The sequence below is a fragment of the Astatotilapia calliptera genome, chromosome 4 (genome assembly GCF_900246225.1).
Source record: "Astatotilapia calliptera chromosome 4, fAstCal1.2, whole genome shotgun sequence".
NCBI classification, from domain to species: Eukaryota; Metazoa; Chordata; class Actinopteri; order Cichliformes; family Cichlidae; genus Astatotilapia; species Astatotilapia calliptera.
In genome coordinates, this window is record NC_039305.1 from 9,511,330 (window position 1) to 9,533,377 (window position 22,048).

Genomic DNA, 22,048 nt, shown 5'->3' on the forward strand with positions numbered 1-22,048 from the left:
TGTGCTTTGTAGATTGTAAGGAGATTGAAAGTGGGTGCCTTGCCAATGTATATGCATTAGAGAGAGTCTGAAGTACTGACAATCTTAGAATTATGGTGAGCCCCATGTATGGATTGAGAGAAGGGGAAAAAAGAAAGAAAAAAGAATCAATCAGTTTATTATATAATATATTGTAAAATTATATGCAGATTATACAGTTAGCTATAATTTCTGCATATGTATATTTTAATGTATTGGTTAAAAATCACAACAACAACAAAAAAGATAAAAAAAACAAAAAAAACAAAAAAAAACCTTAAGTCTAAAACATAAAAGTTTATCTCTGTAAGCTACACTGATTCCAATGATTAGGGGACTATTCTAGCTGTAGGGTACACTTTGGACAGGTTGTTGCTAATAAGAATAAACAAATATCCACGTGTTTTGTCTTATTATTAATCGCCACACACCTAAATCCTACTTGCTACAACCTTTCAGTGCCTGTAGGGGCACCAGAGCTAATGGACTGGATGTTTGCGCTCGCTTGCATCAGAGCAGAAAAAGAAGCAAAGGGCGGCCTTCAGCGATATCCCACATTTAGCCAAGTTCTTTTAGCTATAACGAAAAATCACTTTCCCTCCCTTTAGATAGCCGATGTAAGGTTTGTGCGGAATAAAGACTCATTCATGTAAGTGTGAACGACAGCTACTTCTTATCCATTTCTTTGATATTTATTGTGTGTTAGCTACAGCTAAACAGCTACACCTCGCTATTGTTTGCGTTGAGGAACTAGTTTAACTTAGGCATGCCTATGCTTTGTTAGGTTCAGTCTACTTCCTAGAAACTTAGGCGAGTAGCGTCGTGTTTTTGGTAACGTCCGCGTATTTCTGCATACATAGAAGACGTGTGTTGTATCACTTCGGTATATTTTGGAACAGTATGAAAATTGCTAATATTTGCTAGCCGATGGTGATGGCTGGTGAGAACTGGACGGTCCCTGGCCGCGGGTAACACACGTGCGCTAACTGTTATGCGCCCATTATCGGACATATTCACGAAGCGCTTTCCCTCCTCTCCTGTAAAACTTTGTTGAAATAAATGTATTCTCCACACAGTGCTGTCTTCATATAGAGGAGAGTGCTTAGTGGCTAGAAAGAAAAAAAAAGCGTGTCTAAACACAAAAGCACTGCAATAATGAAGTTAATTTCGGTCCGACTGTTAAGTTAATGGAACATAACGGGTGACTGTCTAAAGCTAGTATAACCGTCCGCATGACTCGGTAGCAGCCCATATTCTCTTCCGATTAGCAACCACAATTAAGAAGTGCCTTTGAAAATGTTTAGAAATGACAGGTGATATCATGTTATTTATGACCATCCAGGGTTGACTGCTTCATTTACCGGGTTTATGCGCCGTGGCCGCAGTACTGTCAGAAGGTGATAAATGCTCGAAGACTTGTGCACATTGTTTAGCACACAGTGTGCACTTTGTGTTGATGAATTTCGTGACAAACCCAAAAATATTTACATGAGGCAATGAGCTATCCGATGATGGAGCGCTTGATTCCAGATGCTAAGTTTAAATGGGTCCTAACGGCTCTGCTTATTGTCAAACTCTTCAGGTGTGTAGGTTTTGTAGCTTTCTATGGCTTCTACATTATACTAACCCGTATCTGCTCTGTTGTTACTGTTATTACCTCGCAAGCTAACAAAATGTTTAGCGTCACTTTCCGGAACTAAAAGCATGTCGTCATTACTAAATGCGGAAGCTAGAAATAATGGAAGGCAAGCGGCAAAGAAGCCCCTGATAAGTTGAAATCATATACTGACGGTTAACACTGAGCAAAGGAGCTTTTTAGTTAGTACAATCTGCCCGTGTCCAGTCAATGATGAGAAGTAATTTTTTATTTATTTCGTTTTCACCTGTCATTTTAAAATGACTCTACTGAATCTTCTGATTCTGATACAATTTCAGGTGCTGACTGAGGGAAAGGGACAAAACACGCAGACATGTCTGGAGCGTGTCTGGACAGAAGGACCCGCTGGCAGGAGATTCAAAAGGGCCTCCAGTTCATCCAGTAAGTGTCCCTGGTTTGTTTCTTTTTCTTCAGTGTGTGACTGTTTTCCTGAGCCATTTATTAGTTAGTCTTGGTCAGCTTTGGCAACTATTTTGATAATCTGATAATCATCTTATTGGTTTGTTTACATACAAAAAATTAGGGTCTGTGAAAGTGTGGTTTTTCATTCTATTATGGTTTTGCATGTGATGTCATGTGCATATTGCTCAAGAGCTGTCCGCCTCATTAGATGTGATAACCGGTAGAGATCACATCCAATAACTTGTATATATATATTTTTTTTCATATTTATATTACTGCCTCTTCTTCATCTGCTTCCTACACCATTACTCTCTCCTGCTCATTGCTCTCATCCTCTTTCTCCCCACTCCTGAACTGACGTTAGTTGCCATACTTAAAAGTAAACATAGGGTTCTAGCATAATAATGTTTAGTAGGTTATTCACTTACTTGACGTGTCAGGATTGCTACACATCTAAAATGGCCGAAACGTTCATGTCACATGGGAAGCGATCACGTGTCTGCAAAACCACAATCTCTCATTTATGTTTTAAGATTCGTACATTAAAATTTTCATCATCTTTCTCTTCATCCGCCTCCTCCCTCGTCTCCACCTTATCGACTTCCTCCTCACATCAAGGCTTGAAGTGAGGAGGAAATCTCTTGATTTCAAATTAGGGATCTAACAAAAGAAAACTCTATATAATGTTTATTTATAATGAGTGTTGTCACAGTAAGTTATTGTCACTAGCTGTCATCAGACTTGCAGCCCTTCTGTCTCTGGACAGCTAACGATAGATGGCTGTAAGCTAATGTTATGCCAGTGTCCTAAAACACTCTGACTTTCACTCACATTTTGATTACATTGTCAGACCGTATGAGAGTTTATTTGCTAAGTTTACGAGTCATTAACAACATTACACCCACTTCAAAGAAAATTTGAGTAATGAGCTGTGCTTACTTAGGTTCAGGAGATCCTCAACAACTCTCCTCAGTATTGTTGTCAGAGGTGAGGTTCATTGACTCATTACTCCAGGTTAAGGCAGAAACAGTGGGAGAAACATGCTGGTACAAAAGCTCAAAATTCATAGGCAAAAGGAATCAGTGACAATAATAGTTTATATCCTTGTATCAGAATATTAGATTACTTGGGTATTCAAACAAGTTACTTTTGAATTTTTACATATACATACATACATTTTTTTAACATCAGTTTGACTCACTTTTTCCTTCTTTGAATTTGGGTATCATTGACATTAACATATATAGTGATGCCACGATACCAAAACATTTAGTAGTCAGTACTCAATAGAATCGCATGATTCTCAATACTCAAACAAAATGATCCTCTTATGTAGTTAAACAAAATATGTATTAAAAAGTTGTTGTAAAACATGGAGTCAGATCTTTTATTTAAAATGCATGCATGTTGTGTTGACAGAATACAGACTGAAATGTTAGGATGTTTGCAGAATAGCCTACTAATATTACAGCTACGTTACATCAGCATTAGGGCTGCAACTAAAGGTTAGTAATACAAATTAAATTGCTAGTAGGATTTAACCAAAGTTAATGTGCAAATAGGAAATTAAAAACGGCTTCTGTCCATAAGTTAGGGTTTAAATTAAATCAAAAAGATTTTCTTTCCAGCTCATGAATTCACGATTGCAGTGAACATGCTCTGGAGTGACGCTTGCTCTTATCTTTGAGATGATGTTCCCAGATGCTGATAACCATCCTAAAGATGCTCGCTGTCATTACTTCAGCCATTTGAGAGGTGCAAAGCCTGGAAACTCATCTTAATACTAGTAAAACAGAATTAGAAAAAACTGTTACTTATCAGAAATGTAGTTATATATCATAGTTTCTCAGATGGCGTAGTGTTCAATGTCAATTAAACTAAATAATTATTGACATGATCCAACCTACAGATTAACTACCTAAAGATAGGTGAAAGACTATTCAGAAGAAATGTTAATGTGTGAGGGGGGGGACTTAAGTTTGTAGCTACTTCTGTTTAATTGTTTCCTCTTGCGTATCACTCATTGGCTAACAAAATTTACATAGTGTTCGCTTAGCAAGCATCATGCTGAGAAGTTTTCCGACAGGTAAGCTAACATAAACATTACTGTAAAAACCTAAACATTATCGTACAAACATTAACATAAATGAGACATCAATGCAATGCACCAACTTAACGCCCTAAATCTGATCATTCAGAGTTGACATCACAGCTCCATTGTGTCGTGGAAGGTTTGGTTTATTTGAACACTGCTTTTTAAGAGTGAACCATTATCCCTTTGTCAGCCACCCTTGAGTGCAAAGTACTCTCATAGCTGAATCTGCCTTTCTTGAGTTGGAGCAGAGCTGCACTACTTGCCATCTTCCAAGTGTAGTTTTTGCTGTCCCATTTGTATTTTTCCCTTTGCTTGTGGGCTTTGTTTCTAGTATTCTACTTCAGCATGTTTGGCTAGATTAGAACACTTGTATCCTTCTTCAGTTTCAGAAGAATGGCCACCTCTGTGCATACATCGCCTGTGGATGTTGGTATGGAATCATAAGTAGTATTGATTCTGGTGACATCCCTGACGTCCCCCCTACAGTGTAATCCTGTCACACAATATAAATACATTTCTTGAGGTTTTAAGCATGTAGCACATGGCTTCTTCATATGATATTACACTATTTTTTTTTTTTTTTTTTTAAACACTATTTTGCTCTTCACTCTACTCTGAGCCCCTCCCAGATGGCCAAACTCCTCACCCTATCTCTAAGGGAGAGGCCAGCCACCTTTTGGAGAAAGCTGATTTTTAACGCTCGGATCTGCGATACCGTTCTTTCAGTCACTACCCAAAGTTCATGACTGTAGGTGAAAGTAAGCACGTCAACCAGTAAATCGAGAGTTTTTGCTTTTACACTCAGCTCTCTCTTTACCACAATGGACCGGTACAGTGTCCGCATCGCTTCAGCGCCAATCCGTCTGTCGATCTCGCGCCCCCCTCTCTGCTGACTCACAAACAAGACCCCGAATACTTAAATTCCGCTACTTAAAATACTTAAAGTCAGATAACACAATACCCATTGGATGATTGTAAAGGAACAGATTGAAAATAAAATCTTGTCTTTCTACCCCCCCTTTAAGAGTAACTAACAGTCCACCACAATCTCATTGGGTTGTTAATATCAGTTGGAGGTAAGAGAGACAGCCGATTACTGGTATTACTTCAGTTTTGTTTCTAGCTTCGTATTCAAGCATCAGGCAGAATTCCTTTATGACCACATGTTGTTTTAGAGCTGAGCAAAGCAGTTTAGCTTTTCATTTCATCTAATCCACCAAGGGCATTTTGTTTTAAAACAAAAGTGATACTTAAAATACTATGGTGAATGCCGTCACTGTGATGTAGTCTGTGTGTGTAAAGTTGACAAAGATGAATGAAATAGGTCTGCCACTTAGATTTTTTCACACCGAATCATTAAATACTTAATTGTTCAAAAACATGGCAACAAGCAAAGTGGTATTTTGTTGTATGCAGAGGAGCTCATCATGCCTTGGTTGAAAGGACTGCCTAGAATATATCGCCCTCCTACTCCACTGTTTAAAAGAAGAAATGCAACTCTACATACCAGGCAGCAGCTGTAGTGGAAAACAGCCTTTGAGAAAAAAAAAGACAAACTTTTCCATGATAGCATTTAATGGCACAATGGAACCTTTTAGTGTAGCAATTTATCCAGCTAGTTTAACATTGCATCAAATAATTGATGACTGTTGATGATATTAAGCTTGATAATGACTGTAGGTCTGTGTTGACATCTAAATGAAATGTAGGTTTGTGAACTGCTTGTGACATAAACCACACCCTGATTAGAATCGTAATACAATTTTACTTCCTGGCAGTCACTACTATTTAGTATAACTTAACAATACAGTCAGAACCAAACCAGTAGATGATGATGATGATGATGATGATGATGATGATAATAATAATGGATTGCATTTATATAGCGCTTTTCGGGACCCCTCAAAGCGCTTTACAATTCCACTATTCATTCACTCTCACATTCATACACTGGTGAAGGCAAGCTACAGTTGTAGCCACAGCTGCCCTGGGGCAGACTGACAGAGGCAAGGCTGCCATATCACGCCATCGGCCCCTCTGGCCAACACCAGTAGGCGGTAGGTGAAGTGTCTTGCCCAAGGGCACAACGTCCGAGACTGTCCGAGCCGGGGCTCGAACCGGCAACCTTCCGATTACAAAATGGATGGTTTGGTTTCAATACAGTTTTTAGGATGTTTTACTTTAAAAAAAAAAAAAAAAAAAAGGGTAAAAAAGATCAGCGTAATTAATGTAATTTACAGTTTCTCTCACACATACATAATTTATTTAATGGCTGGCACTTTGTAATTTCATTTTTATTTCTTTCTTCTAGATCAACCCTTCCATTTCCTGGGAGTCAGGAGCAGTATGAGGTAAGCAGTGTAAATTTGAATGTACGGTGACCCAGTTCCATCAAAATTTGAGTTAAACAAATTTGACGTTATTTTAATTTATTGGGTAAAAAAAATAAAAGGCAACATGTAATTTCCTGCATCTGTGTAAAGACGTATTACTATATTACTGGACTTTGTATGTTTTGTTTTATTTGTATGTTTTAAATTTTCCAGGTGTTCATAAAGGACCTTGTGTGGAATCTGTTTGGAGAAGGAAACGACGTGTTTAGGGAAGGAGAATGGACAAAATCCATCGAGATGTTTACTGAAGCACTGAATATAGCAGATTATGCTGAATCAGAAGATATCTGTGTTCAAACAGGTTTACTAGAAAAGCTGTATGCAAATCGAGCTGCGGCATACCTAAATATTGTTCCGGTAAGTTGTGAGCACGACATTGATCACAAGTCACTTTCAAACTTTGCTCTTAAATTTTACATATTAGTTTTGTTAGTAAAATGCATAATGGTGAGAAGGAAAACTTTAAGGATAAGATACTGTACTAAAATTTTGGATGTGAAAAACAAGCTACCTTATTGTTTGGTCTGTTTGTGCTGTTGGCAAAGTGATTTACTTAATCATATTGAGATGATACAGTTAAATATAGTTACTGCCCTTTTTTTTTTTTTTTTTTTTTTGTTGCTCCCCTGCTCTGCTGTGTAATTGTTATTGTAGTCTGTTGGTAGATGGTTGCTATGACACATGTCATGCACTATTCAATTTTTTGTGGATGGGAAGATGTTGTGAAATTAAAATGACAGAATGTTTTAATAAGGTTTCTTAGGTGCATAAATGCTAGAAATGGGTCATTTTAACCCAGTGGTATGTGGTTGCTAGGCAGCATGATAATGTCATTATTTGCCATGTAAATAAGAAACTTAATGGGTTTAAGATTTATCTGTGTGCCAAATTTGGTTGCTCAACTGATTGCCAGAGCAATTTGGTAGTGAAGGAATACAAACAGTGTGTTCAGATTGAATTCAGTTTGAATTCAGACTGCATTGACAGGAGAAAGTTTCCTCTGTAAGTAAGATGGACACATTCCAGGGGCTCAGCACAGTCTAAATGCAGTCCAGAAAGTGTAGCAATGTCTCTCTGGAGCACATCATACTACACTCACCATATTCCTTCTGGAACTTAATCACTGCTCTGAGCTCATCCATGATATTGTCCAGGGTCCTTGCATTCCTCATGATGATAGCTGTACAGACGGTTTATATTTCCCCCTGTTTAACCCTGTGCTTAGCTCCTCTGAAAACATGTGGGGGTTTTTTTTTTTTTCTTTTTTTCATATCTCTTCTTGAATGTGGGGTGTTTAACTTTGATAACCAGGTCGATTTATGCCAGATATATATTTTTGGTCTTTATAAAAACACATCCAAGAGTTCTGTTCTGTACTGGTGAAGCTGACACTAGATTGATTCGATTTTGGACAGTGATTTAATAACACGTGCTGCTTTTAACTTTGATTTAAATTGTTACCAACACTCTGCATTTAGAAAAAATAAAATATATATAAAATGTCACATTTTAGGAAATATGCTCATTTGCTTTCTTTCTTTGTGAGTGTAATACCTCTCAAGTCTAAATACAGATAGCAACTGCTTAGCACAAAGACAAAGAATCTTAAGAAATGGCTAGTCTTGCTCTAAGATATTAAATTATAGTGTATGTCATGTATTAAATCCATTTGAAACTAGTTGAAAACATATAACAATACACCAGAAAGGTGTAGGTTTCATTCATCAAAATGTAACTTAGTAATGGGAGAGACTGGGTTCCAGTAAATCAAACTGGTGGAAAATCAACCCTACTTTCCTGTTAGTGTGTTTGCCTGTATTGAGTCATGTTACATGGCAGTAAAAGCACTCTGCTGTCTTCAGGGAGGAAAAACAACACACCACACCCTTACCTGAGTCAACTCACTGAACGTGTAATTTCAATTTAGGACACAGGAAACTTTTGTTTTGTGCACACAGACCATGCCTCAGTATTCTTACTATGTAACATGTTTTTTTTCCATAGGGACTCTATGACCAAGCACTAGAAGACTGTGAAAAGGCTCTCCGGTTGAATGAGGGCAACTACAGAGCTCTGTACAGAAAAGCAAGAGCCTTGAAAGAGTTGGGGCGACATCAAGAGGCCTATGAGGCTGTTGCCAAATGCTCTCTAGCAGTGCCTCAGGTAAGGAGGCCCAATCACCCCACCTTTTTTTTGTCATGGACAAGTTAGCTAGTAATTCTCATACTGGATATATATAGAGGATACACCAAATGACTGCTTTAGCAAATGAGCGGGACTTAAGAAAGTTTCATAGACTGATATACCCTGGTCTTCAGTGTAATTAGCAATCGGTTTTGCTTTCTGCCATCTTAATTTACTGATTTCTCTTCCTTTCGTACAAATAGTGCTCAAATCTCAGCTCAGGAGAAGTTTTAAATTACCAAATGTTGCCAAATCACTCAACCCCCACTGGTCGTGGCAGATGGCCGCCCCTCCCTGAGCCTGGTTCTGCTGGAGGTTTCTTCCTGCTAAAAGGGAGTTTTTCCTTCCCACTGTTGCCAAAGCGCTTGCTCATAGGGGGTCATTTGATTGTTGGCGTTTTCTTTGTATTCTTGCAGGGTCTTTATCTTACAGTATAGAGCACCTTGTGGCTAATGTTGGTGCTATATAAATAAAATTGGATTCAAATGAATACTGAGTTATTCCTACTTAATGCTGTGAAATGAAAACAATACTCTGCTTTAAGTGTTACGAGTGCATAAATGCTAATAAGGCCTGACTTAGATTTCTGTGGGGAGTCTTTACAGTTTCTTTACAACTAAACCTACATAAATGGCTGACATTGTCGCAGGTATTTATGTTTGTGCTGGTGCTTTGTGTTAATTATCTTGTGGTTGTGTCCCAGCTGAGAGAAATAAATAAAATGCTGGAACTTTATTTCCCCCTGGGTCTCCCTTCTTTCTGGGGATTTATGCTTCAGCAGGAAAAATACGCCATCTATGTCGTAACTACAAACCGCTCAAACGGCATAGCCTTACGTACGCCGCCCGAGAAATGTAGCTACATGTCAAGTTGGCACAGCCTCAAAATATTGTGATTGGCCTGTTCATCATTGTTTCCTCCTATCTGCTTTTTTGCTGCACTTTTTGAATTTATCAATGAGAGGATAACAATCATCCTCTCAATAAAAGGAATAGCAACCATAGCATCAACATAAGGATTCACAAATGTCAGCAAATTCTTGAAGGGTAATCGTGGCAATTGTCGTATACGAGGGAAATATACAAAGATGTGGAAAAGCGTGAGGGACAACAATGTTAGCCCCTGAAGGGGGAAAAACCTGACCATAACAAAGGCCTGCTTTAGACTTCCACAGGTAGACTTTGTAGAGCGCAGAGACCATAGGGTTTTTATAGGAGTTTGAGGTTACGACGTATCAGAAGCATAAATCACCAGTAATTGGTCATTTTAGCCTAATGGTAGGTGGTTGCTTGGCCACATGGCCTATATGACAGAGAAGCACCTTCAGGGGCAGACATACCTGTATGCCAAGTTTGTCTGCTTAACTCTTGATCGTGTAGGAGTATTTTGCAGACAGAGATTTTAAAGATTTTGTTATAGTGAGTTAGAGATTGTTTTCATAAAAGGTGTATTGTGCTGCATAAACCATATACCAGAAGTATGAACATGTGCTGTTACATTCACTGGATCTTTGTAGGAAAGGTATAAAAGTAGTAATTCTACATGTGCACTTTGAATCATCATAGATAATATAAAAAATGAAGAAAGTTTGGTCTGTAGCCAAATTTTTGTCCACCTCCACCCACACCCTTTCTTTCCCCTAACCTCTGTACGCATTCTGGTACAGAAATTTGCTTGCTTGAAGGACTGCAAATGTAACCTTGGATACAAAAAATGTCAGGAAGACTTTGTATTACAGCCATGCTTTAAGAAGCTCTGCTTTATAAAGTAGTGGTCTCAACTGCACCATGTTTCTGTCATGTATTTGTATAGAATACTATGAATGGAGGGGGGTATCTGTCAGATTTAATTTTAGATAGACTCTCCAGGTTGGTAAAATAGTGCAGTGAAAAATTTCGAGAAAAAAAAAATCTTAATTTAACATGAATAGGATGTAGGAGATTATTAATAGCTGTAAAACATAAAGAATCAAAGGCGGTAACTGTCCTGTGTTGTTTCCCCAGGACTCCAGTGTCACACAGCTGACTCAGGACCTTGCCAAAACTTTGGGGTTGAAAATCCGTAAAGCTTATGTGAGGAGTAAGGTATGGATGTATGATGACAAAGGGGACCTGTTAGGTTTTTCAGAATTTTCTTTATTTTTTTGTATATCCGCTAATTAAGCAATGACTTACAAACCCTGCTTCTGGGTCCAAGCTCCTACTGTGTTCATTAAGGCTGTTCTCTTTTTTACATGTTGCAATGCTCTGTATATTTTTTTTATTTATAAACAAACCCCTTAAAAAATTCCTGTGATTGTTGTATGCTTCTCTAGCTGTTCATTAGCACAGTTCATATGCATCACATCTTTAGGCTTAGTTTTTAAAACCCTGCGATGTAACTATTCTTCACAAAAGAATATCTCTGAGGCTCAGTAGGTGCATGACTAACCCTGTGTTGTGGATCGATCATCACAGGCATTCTCTTGACTGAAGTTTGGTCTGTTTTCAGCATCTTTTTCACTGCCACATGATTGCATCTGTCTCTGCCCAACAGGGACACTCAACTTAACGTTCATCCTCCATTCCTGTTTAGTTTTCAGTCTCCATTGATGTTCAAAGAGAGAGCAGAGCTGCACGTTTTTTGTTTTTTTTGTTTGTTTGTTTTATTTATAAATCCCTCTGTCAGAACAAGGTGGATCAACTTTAGATGGAAACTAGCAAGCTAACTTCCTGCTGACTTTAGGTTCTGTTACACTTCAATCCTGTAAAGCCCCTTTTTCATGGATACCTGGATGTTAAACTTTATCGTAACACGTGGGAGAGCAACCACACGGAACATTTTATTGACAAGTTAGGGCAATTTTAACTCTGCGATATCAGTGTTTGTTTGAGTTTGGACCTGGAAATGATGATGATGTCAGACTTAAGGCAGCTAAAATATTTGACATAAACGTGTAATCCCTACAATCCAAAAGCTCAGGATTCAGAGTGCACTAAAAGTTAAGCTTGAGTCAGATTTTACAACTTTTGGCTTAATGTGATGCTAATCAGTTGCTTTGCTTACTGCAGTTGTCCCTGTCTGTGAGCCCACACCTGCTCTCCACACATACTCCACCTGACCACCTGTTGTTTAGACTTTCTGTTCACAATGGAATAGCCACTCAGAACAAAGTTTGCTTAAAGGAAAAGGAGCTAAAACTGCTCTGTCCAAAAAAAAACCCCAGCTTGGAGCATAATGGGTCCCCGGTTACGCTCAAAACAAGTAAAACCACTCTGATTCATGGAGGTGGTTTTCAATGAATTGCTGTGTTAATCGAATGATAAGGAAGTGAATTCATAAAAAGATTTTATTTATTTATTTACAGCCTGCCTTGAATGTTTTGAGAGGATCAAGTTATCAAGATGCGTCATGTGACAAGGTAAGCAACCTCAGCCACACAAAAGAAAATATGTAGCAGTAGTTTTCCAAGACACAAGGTGATCAATAACAATTTGTATTTTCCAGTTTTCTTATGGCTCAGATTCGGTTGAAAATATAGAAATTGGTAAGTTTTGGTCCTTGATAACCTTTTTATTTGCATATCAAAAGATGCCAGGGCTAAAATCACTCAATCTGTCCATCCTGTTATGTGTTTTTTAGAAGTGCCTCAGTTAACCCAGGATAGCAGTGTTTTGACTCCAGGACCAGCTCCCATCCAACTTCCGGTGGCAGTGCACCTACCTCTGAATGAAGCAGTGGTGGATGAACTCCCCTCTACCAACAATATTTCATCTGTCCCCTCATCTGAACCTCCAGGCTTCGAATCTGTCGCCCTACCTGTGTCTGCATCCACGTCCGATCCCCTCCCTGCACTCACATTCGTAAATGGGTGCCGAGCCAGTAAGCCTTACCCAATTCTTGATACTAGTCAAGATTTTGATACGGACATCATTGGGGACGACCTAGATGATCTTCTGGACCAAGCTGGCCCCGAATCTACTATGGTTAGTTAGCAGAATCCCTGGCAAATCAATAAGACAGTGAGTTTATATTTGAACAGACGTGTGACTTTCCCTAATCTCCTCTGTCAGGTTATTCCTACGGTGAAGGGGCCTCTTCCTTTACCTGCCAGTATTGCCTCAGGCAGTTCCATGTCAAGTCCATTCCTGATGCCATCGCACATCAACCCTTTTCTCCCCAGTGGTCCACATCAGTGCACTGTAACGCTGCCGCCTCTCTATCACAAATCGGGGTCAAGTGCGTATTTTGGTATGGACACTTTTGACCCCATTTCACCACCACTGGACTCTCTGGATAGTCTCAGCATATCAGACTTTAAACCAGGTATGCTACTTCACCTCTTTACTTGGGCTAAGATCACTATTTTTCCATCTGTATCAGATACACAAATAAGCATTTTTTCCCCTCCTACTGTCACAGTTTCAGATTATGCTCCAAGTGGATTCCTTCCACAGGTAATTACTGTTTATCAATAATATCGAACCATCATCAGTTCAATCTTTGTTACAGGCTCATATCACATTGTTTTTCTTTGTTATTACAGATCAACAATAATCACACCCCAATGGGGATGGCTGTGGGTATGCCTGATGTAAAAGGCCTCCCTGCTGCTGTTGATTTAGCAAAGAACCCCCTAGCTGAAACGCATGAATTCAAACAAGCCTGTTCAGTGTGCTATGTCAAAACTGGTGAGGAATTGTTTTGACAGTACACTTATTTAACTGTCTGCTTTTTGTTCTGCTGTAAGCTCAAATTTGTCACCGTCTTTGAGGATGGGATGGGAAGTAGGGTTTGGTGCAACTTGTTTCATATTTTCTCTATTCACAGGGCCTGGAGTGTTGGATTACACACTTCATACGGAAGACCATAAATGCAAAAAGGATGTATTACTTGGCAGAATCAAGCATTTGCCAGACAAAACATGGAAACTCATTCGACCCAGACCAACAAAAACTCAATATGTTGGACCTTATTACATTTGCAAAGGTTAGTTAATTTATTTTTAGTGTAAATGCCTTTCTCACAACCTGTTTCATTTATTTATGTTGATTCCCCAAAGCATGGATGGGGAACTCTTGGCCTCATGGGCCGGTGTCCTGCAGGTTTTAGATGTGTCCTTGATCCAACACAGCTGATTCAAATGGCTAAATTACCTCCTCAACATGTCTTGAAGTTCTCCAGAAGCCTGGTAATGAACGAATTATTTGATTCAGGTGTGTTAACCCAGGATGATATCTAAAACCCGCAGGACACCGGCCTGGAGTTCCCCTCCTTTACACTAAATCAAAACATTAATTTACGTTTGTTTTGCCAAGAAATACCTGAATTATCAAAGCTCTTTTTGCACATTTGCATTGTTACATTGCGCTTATTTTGTTATGTTCATCTTCAGCTCCGCATTGTTATTGTTTGATAACTTTGCAAAAAAACCTTAATTATCATATAATTACCAGTTCAGCTCCTCTCCCTTTTAAGGCTACGCTGTCTTTAAACTTTCTTCTGATTGGTCGCCACTCCCAAATAGAAGTTTGGTCTGTATTTTATTTTATCATCCACCATTTTAACTGTATACATGACATAGAAAATAAGGAAAAGCTTAATAGCCCCACTTTAAACTCGAATCATTTACCACCTTTTTACAGAGACTGAATAAGATGAGAAATCCCTCTTAGTAGGTCCCATTCCCTCTTTGCTTGTTTACACTAAAACCAACAAATGTGGCGTAATGCTGTCCCAGTGTGCGTTTTCAGAAAGGTTGCCAGCATTCTGAAATCAGAGGCATGACGTGTACTACAACAGTGTCAGTGTCTAGTGTAGCGTGTCCCCCCCCCCACACTGGCTTTCTCATGAACACAGATGTCAGTTCAGCTCTGTGACTAAGTCTGCCTCTGGCTTAAAGGAGCAACAACAATATGCCCCATTCCCTCTCTGTACCTTTCACTCAGAAAAGCAAGGCAGGAAAAAATCATGCAACAGCACTGCTATTTCCTGTTTTATTTTACCTACTTATCCCTACTGAACATGTACACATTTATCTTCAGAGGAACATCTGTAACATGTTTTATGACTGACTTTGCTTCTAGCACTCTTTGTGATAATAAAACGTGACCTTGCGTGTTGCAGAGGTGGCTGTTGGAAAAGATTGCTTGTATCCTGGCCACTGCACATTTGCATACTGCCAAGAAGAAATTGATGTTTGGACTCTGGAGCGGAAAGGATTTATTTCCAGAGAACTGCTCTTCGATCCTTTTGGGCCAAACTCCAACATCAGGTTGACTGTTCCCAAGATCTTGCAGGAGCATCATGGGATATTCATGTTTCTCTGTGGGGTGTGTATTTTGATTTAGTGTCTTATCCAAAACTAGTGTGGATGTATGCAAGGCATGACCAGTACTTCTGGTTAAGTTATATTAAAGTGCCAAATCTTCGCTTTAAAAAGATTTATATTTTCGGTTCAGTGTTTTAAAAGTAATTGGAAATACAAATTCAAGGGGGAAAAATCCTCACATTTAATATTATGCTAAATGTTTTGGTGCGAAACTGTTTTGTTTCAAATAAATGTGCTGATGCACAGATGGTGAAGTAGGATATCTATCAGTGTGCATTCATCTCATAGACTGTAGTGATAGTGTTGTAGTGCTGCTGCATGTGGCCATGTGGGGATTTGTTTGTTTGTTTTTTCCTTGTGAGTTGAAGCAGTGGCCTCGTTGTAAATTGATTCTTTTGCTCAAATATGTTAAATGCAGAAAACAATGCAGACATTTATGAAATGAATAAACTGGCTCATTTAACCACAGTAGTAAATATATTTTTCATTTTCATTGGAATGGAATGAGAGACACTTTTTATGCTGCTCACGTTTTATAGGTGATCAAAGTGTGTATAGCATAAAAGTGTGTATATATAGTTTATTGTCATGTTAGTTTAATGCCTAAAACAGATATTTTATGGGAAATGTGCTGTTCTGCAGGTGTGCTTTGACCACAAACCCAGAATAATCAGCAAGACCAACAAAGATGACCCTTCAGTTTGTTCTCATCCTGTGACAAAGCATGACTTTGAGGATCATAAGTAAGTCAATCACCATTTCAGCACATGAAACCATCCTCATTTTATTTGTGACTTAAAGGATTTACTCTTACAGTGTTTAGATCTTAGAATATGAAGATATTCTGGAAATACATAAGAATTATCAGATTGCGAGTTTGATCACTCTGTTTCTTTTTGAAGGTGCCTGGTCCACATTTTGAAAGAGAATACAGTCCGGTATTCCAAAATAAGACCCTTGAGTCCCCATTGCCAGCTGGATCTTTGTCGCCACGAAGTCCGGTACGGTTGCGTGAGAGAGGATGACTGTTTCTACGCCCACAGCCTCATCGAGCTGAAGGTCTGGATGATGCAGCACGAGCTTGGTAAGACTATTCTTTGAAAATGATACAAGAACTGGGTGGTATTGCATCTGAAATGCTCCCTTTTCTTTCCCATAAAAGATTGTCATTTTAAATGCTATGTTTTTAAAAAATTAATCAAATTACATGGATATTTGGTTTTCTGGATTACACAGGTATCACTCACGAAAACATTGTCCAAGAGGCTAATAAGTTTTGGAATGCAACAGCTTCATTGCAGGGAGCTCAGGTAAAACCAGTGTTTGTTTGTTTTTCCCTTTCTCTAGTAGGTATTTCTACATTAAACATACATAAAATAACAATAAGAAGAATTTTATTGATCCCAAAGGAAAATTCCTGTCTCTGACATATGAATTTAAGGGTTAAGTGTAAAACATTTCTGTTTTACATTTAACAATAAGGAAATGAAGAACCCGTATTTTAGACCGTTTTTTGCCCTGAATTAAAGTACAGTGGGGGAAGTAATTGTTTGATGCTCTGCTGAATTTCTTTTTTGCTCACAAAGAAATAAACAGTATCTAATTTTTATGGTATATTCATTTTAATGGAGACAACAATTCAATCAAAACAAAAAATCGATTGCATAAATTGATTTGCGTGTCAATGAGTGAAATAAGTATTTGATACCCTACAGCCCAAACTGAATTCTGACTCCCACAGATTGGGCAAACAGCCATTTAGTCAGTTACAGATACTTGTGCTCTCACAGAGAGCCCTTTTTCACTAGTAAGTACTTGGGTCAGCTCGGCTCAACTCAACTCATTTTTAAGGGCTTTCCATTAGGTGATAGTACCTGGAACCTTTTTAGTACCTACTTGGCTGGGATTCCAAGCAATCTGAGGCAATCCGACCATGTGACCGCATGCCACTGATTGACGTCACTTGATCAGTCATGAGAGCGTCTCCTTTATGAAAATAAAAACGGCCATTTTTGAAACCCGGCAGCAAGGGAAATTGCTACAAATAAAACAACACCATGGTCCCTACATACACCAAGCAGCAGGTATGCCATCTCCATCGTTGTGGTGTTTGTGTTGCATACAAATGACGTCATAGGACTTTTCGCTACGTTGCTATAATGACCCGATGCACATTTAAGTGGTGCGCCGTTGAAATGGAAAACCTCTTGAGTCAAGTAAGTACTAGTGGAAAAGGGCTATGAAATGTCTTCCATTACAACCTTTCCACCACCAAGACCAAAGGGCTGTCAGAGGATGTCACTGACAAGACTGTAGACCTGCACAAGGCTGGAAAGACCATCAACATGTACAGGCCTATCTTAAGTTTGCCAGTGAACCTCTAAGTGTCTAAGAGAAGGCGAGACGAGAACCTCTTTCTCTCAACCAGAACACTGAAGATGGGTAGTGGATGGGTCTTCCTGCATTACAGTAATCCAAAACACATTGCCAACAGACAAAGAAGTGGCTAAAGAATCATATTAAGGTCATGGAGTGGCCTAGCCAGTCTCTAGTGCTAAATCCTATAGTAAATCGGTGGGAGCTCAAGCTTTGAGTTGCCAACTGGCAGCCAAGAAGCCTAAAGGATTCAGACAGCTTCTATAGAGAGGAGTAGGCCAAAATCCCTCCTGAGATGTGTGCAAACCTGGTGACCAACTACAAGAGGCTGAAACAGGGGTTTCTCCACCAAGCTGTAAGATGCTTTGTTTGGGGATTCAGTGTTATTTTACTCAATGATATCCAAATCAGTTTATAACTTATATGTAATGTGGTTTTTATGGATTTGTGGTTGATATTCTTTCCTTTAAAATGACAGTACTACAAACATGACACATTGTTCATTTCCTTGTAAGTGAGCCAACTTACTTGATCTGCTGCTGAATTTGTAATTATTTTCCCCACGCTAAGCTGTTGCCATTGTCATTAGCCTTGCAGTATATACATTCCTTTAATTCTTTTAGTTGTTTCATTGTCGCGAAGGGAAAATTTATATTTAGTCACAGATTTTAACAAGTCCTTCAAAATATAATCAGCAGCTTCCCAGTGCACTGAGAAGATTTGGACCTCCGAATCTGAAGATGATGTTTGTTTGTGGCCAGTGCTGGAGAAACGGCCAACTAAGTGAAGCTGACAAAAACAAGAAGTATTGCACAGCCAAGGCAAGACACACGTAAGTATTTGGATGTCTTTGTGTATGTGGGGGACTACAATCCATTATGTCATTATTGAGTCACGCTGTCTTTCTGTCTCAGGTGGGCAAAAGACAGGCGGGTGGTGCTTGTAAGTTCCCATGAAAGGAAAAAGTGGACAACTGTAAGACCGCTTCCAACCAAAAAACCCATTCCATCTCAATTTGAGGTATGTTTCCAGCACAGTCTTCCCATCTTATATTTGCCAGACATATAATATATTCAGATTTCGAATAATGGAGACCAAATGTTTTCTGGTCTCTGTTTAGATTTGCATGCATGTGACAGCTGGCAAGAAGTGTCAGTACATTGGGAACTGCACATTTGCTCACAGTGTGGAAGAAAGAGACCTTTGGACCTACATGAAGGAAAACAACAGTGAGTTTTGTTGAAGCGATTGGCTCTCTTAATGTGTAAAATTTAATTGGTGAATGTGATGTGGCAAACACATTATATCCCCTCATTTAGTTGGAGATATGGATCAACTTTATGAGCAATGGCTGCAGTCTCAAAGGCCTGGCTGGGGTGATGAAACTTCCACTAACTCAGTCAGAGAAAATGGGAAACAGATCCACATGCCAACTGACTACGCAGAGGAAGTGGTGAGTTGATAAGTTAGTGGATATGAAATGTAGCTCAGTGGCATCTAGTTAATATTGTGCTCAGGGATGTTTGCAGCTAGACTATTAAATTGTGGTTCTTTCCCTAATTTGCAAGTAAACTACACTACCTGGTAGTTTAATCATTCCTATTTCATTAATGTATAACAACATGGTATTTGTGTAGATGCTATTTCACCTTGTTTTTTAGATTGTCCCTAATTATTCCTGTTTCCTGGTGAGTTCTGCCTTTTAGATAAGTTAGCAGTTTTTAATCGACTAGTACACTAAAGTGTACTTGGACTGAGTGATGCATACATGCCAGAATACATTTTAACGCTGTGCATTATGTCCTGGCTCGCTTTTCGTTTTGGGCCCAGGTGTGGTGTGATAGGTAGTATGAAGGTTAACCAAGCCCAAGCGTGGACCAAAAATTGCCCAAATTAAATGGTAAAATGGCCTGTATTTATATAGCGCTTTACTAGTCCCTAAGGACCCCAAAGCGCTTTACATATCCAGTCATCCACCCATTCACACACACATTCACACACTGGTGATGGCAAGCTACATTGTAGCCACAGCCACCCTGGGGCGCACTGACAGAGGCGAGGCTGCCGGACACTGGCGCCACCGGGCCCTCTGACCACCACCAGTAGGCAGCGGGTGAAGTGTCTTGCCCAAGGACACAACGACCGAGACTGTTGGAGCCGGGGCTCGAACCGGCAACCTTCCGATTACAAGGCGAACTCCCCACTCTTGAGCCACGATCGCCCCATTAAGTTAAGCCAAAGAGTGCATAAAGTTATGAATCTCATTGTGTTCATACATACTTGGAAGGGGTGTCTGAAAGAGAGAGTGAATGGGCGATCGAAATGGGAGCTGAAATAGTAAGAATTATACTTGGGCATAGATCCTTAAACAGAATGTGAGTTTGGGGTAGAATTGAGAGGAATAGCTATGTGGGGACTGGAGTACAAGCCTGTGCTTACTTTAAGTACACTCTTTTGCCTGGATTATATTTCCTGCGTCTGTGTGATCGCTATAGTCTGTGTGATATAAATTAGTCATCAGACTAGACTGAGTTATGAGGATGTGGATGTCTGTATTTTTTTTTGTGGCTGTGTGGATTCGTATATAAAGAATTTGCATTATAATCCACTAGCTACACATGCGCCCCAGGCAGCATACTTCAGAATTATAAGCGGAAAGTCTATTTGTGTCCTATTCAGTAGAATGTAATTGAGGCTTTGTTCAGTGGCAACATCCGTAATTATGCATCCTGAATTATGAATGTTTTATTTAATTTTTTTTTTTTTTTTTAACTGGAAGCAAAGCCAGTGCTGAATTTCGTTAAATGTGCCTTTTTATTTATTGAGGTCAAAGGTCAAATCCTGTATAAGTCTATGGAAAACTATCCTTCAAGCTGACCTCTGTAAAAGGCGTTCTTGTCGAGTTCAACAAGCTCTGTCACTTGTTAAGTTTTATTGTATAGAACATTAAGTTCTTTTTGGAAATGTTGGTTATTCTAAGCATTGTGGCAATTATCCAGGGTTTCTGCTTGAATAGGTGTTAGCCAATTAGCATATGGTTTTACAATCCTATTCGGACGGCACTCGTCGCATCCAGCTTTAATTGAACAAGATGGCCAGTGTGAAAGTTTTATGTAACAGGGCTTCGCCAAATAGTGGGTGATACCATGATTGCTAAATCCATCATTTATCCTGTCTTTCATGAAAGTGTTTTCATTAACAACAATGTTATTCTGTTCCTAGTGCTATTTATTGATGAAGCAGAAAATAGTTGGATCTAGTGTGTCTACTCTGCATATTTTTGTGAAATTTCTAAAATGTATTTATTTGTTAATTAATTAAATGGAATTGTTTCTGCAGGCTGGCAATCATTGTTGGCTCTGTGGTAAAAACTGCAACAGTGAGAAGCAGTGGCAGCAGCATATCACTTCAGAAAAACACAAAGAACGAGTTTTCAACTCTGAGGATGATCAGAATTGCTGGCAGTATCGATTTCCCACAGGCACTTTCAAAGTTTGTGAGAGGTAGGTTTATCAGAAACAACGCATACTATGTGTCTTGTTACGAGTCTGATTGTTTTCGATGGTTGACATTTGCTGTCACTCTTTGGCAGGTTCCTCAAAGGCACGTGCACAGAGGATGACTTGTGTAAGCTGGCTCACGGGGAGCAGGAACTAAAAGAATGGAGGGAGCGCAGGGAATTCCTTTTGATGAAACTTGCCAAAGCCACAAAAGACCATCTTATAGCACCAAATGACAATGACTTTGGAAAATACAGTTTTCTGCTTAAAGACATTAAATAATGACGTGATCACAATATTCATGCACACTTGCAAATGATGCAGTATTCAGTCTCGAATCAGGTCATCTTTGAGGGCCTCTGACGTGCACAGGAAATAGCCTGATCACAGCATGATTTTAAAGGAGGGCATACAGGACAGGCCCCCTGAATGATGGCTGTTTGCTCTGATCAGAATTACAGGAGTGTTATCATTAAAAGCAAATACTGAGTGTTAAAACACTTTCCAGAAGCTTTGCAGTGCACCATTCTGTCATACCTGAAAATGGTGGGGAGGGAGGAAGCATGAGTAAACCTTGATCAGAGTCATGTTCAGATTCTTACAGTTGACCTAAACAAATTTTTTTTTCCCCCACAAACAGTTTGTATATGTTAATGACCTTTTACTGTTTTAAGTATCAATTACTTAAATAAAGAGTTGAGTTGACATTCTTTTATTTTAATCAGTAAGCATAGGTCATCTTCACTTTCCATTTATCTAATAGTGTTACCAATGTAATGGGCACCACACCAAATAAAGCTCCTTTTTTAATCTGTTTTGAAATGGCTTTTATTTAAGCATACACATGCCCAATTCCAGTAACTAAATACAGAAAAGGTGTCCATCTCACTGTAATCATTATGAAAGCAGTTTCATACATTGTTGATTGTTGTATTGTCTTATAATGGTCCATATATTACAAGCCTGTATGTTACAGGTAACATTGTTAGAGTTGAACTAAAATCATTTACATTAAACACAAGTTCAGAGCAATCCTCAGTGATGGCTTTATACACAATGGGGAGTTTTGAACTCTCATGTCAATACTGATGCAGTGTTTTAATAAAGACCTGA

The 22,048-nt window shown here is 39.1% G+C and overlaps 1 protein-coding gene across 2 annotated transcripts; it reads left to right on the forward strand.

Moving 5' to 3' along the window:
- Positions 1-470: 470 nt before the first annotated feature.
- zc3h7a (zinc finger CCCH-type containing 7A) lies at positions 471-21,750 on the forward strand. Of its 2 annotated transcripts, none has more exons than XM_026164485.1 (23): positions 471-667; positions 1,954-2,056; positions 6,484-6,523; positions 6,719-6,922; positions 8,570-8,728; positions 10,753-10,833; positions 12,096-12,149; positions 12,236-12,275; positions 12,371-12,714; positions 12,802-13,054; positions 13,151-13,185; positions 13,275-13,419; positions 13,559-13,717; positions 14,855-15,060; positions 15,702-15,802; positions 15,962-16,143; positions 16,296-16,369; positions 18,131-18,267; positions 18,350-18,455; positions 18,556-18,664; positions 18,755-18,888; positions 20,775-20,938; positions 21,028-21,750. In XM_026164485.1, exons 2-23 carry the CDS (start codon positions 1,989-1,991, stop codon positions 21,215-21,217), a joined length of 2,985 nt encoding a protein of 994 aa, XP_026020270.1. In that variant the 5' UTR covers positions 471-667; positions 1,954-1,988; the 3' UTR covers positions 21,218-21,750. The 2 variants fall into 2 exon arrangements, with proteins under 2 accessions (XP_026020270.1, XP_026020271.1); XM_026164486.1 differs by having other exon boundaries at positions 18,134-18,267.
- Positions 21,751-22,048: the final 298 nt, after the last annotated feature.

Bases quoted from the DNA above. Each gene is read 5' to 3' on its own strand.
- zc3h7a (XM_026164485.1), top strand. From the start codon at position 1,989: ATGTCTGGAGCGTGTCTGGACAGAAGGACCCGCTGGCAGGAGATTCAA. The intron at 12,276-12,370 runs GTAAGTTTTGGT...TGTGTTTTTTAG, and splicing joins GGTTGAAAATATAGAAATTG to AAGTGCCTCAGTTAACCCAG. The intron at 16,370-18,130 runs GTAAAACCAGTG...AAATATAATCAG, and splicing joins CTTCATTGCAGGGAGCTCAG to CAGCTTCCCAGTGCACTGAG.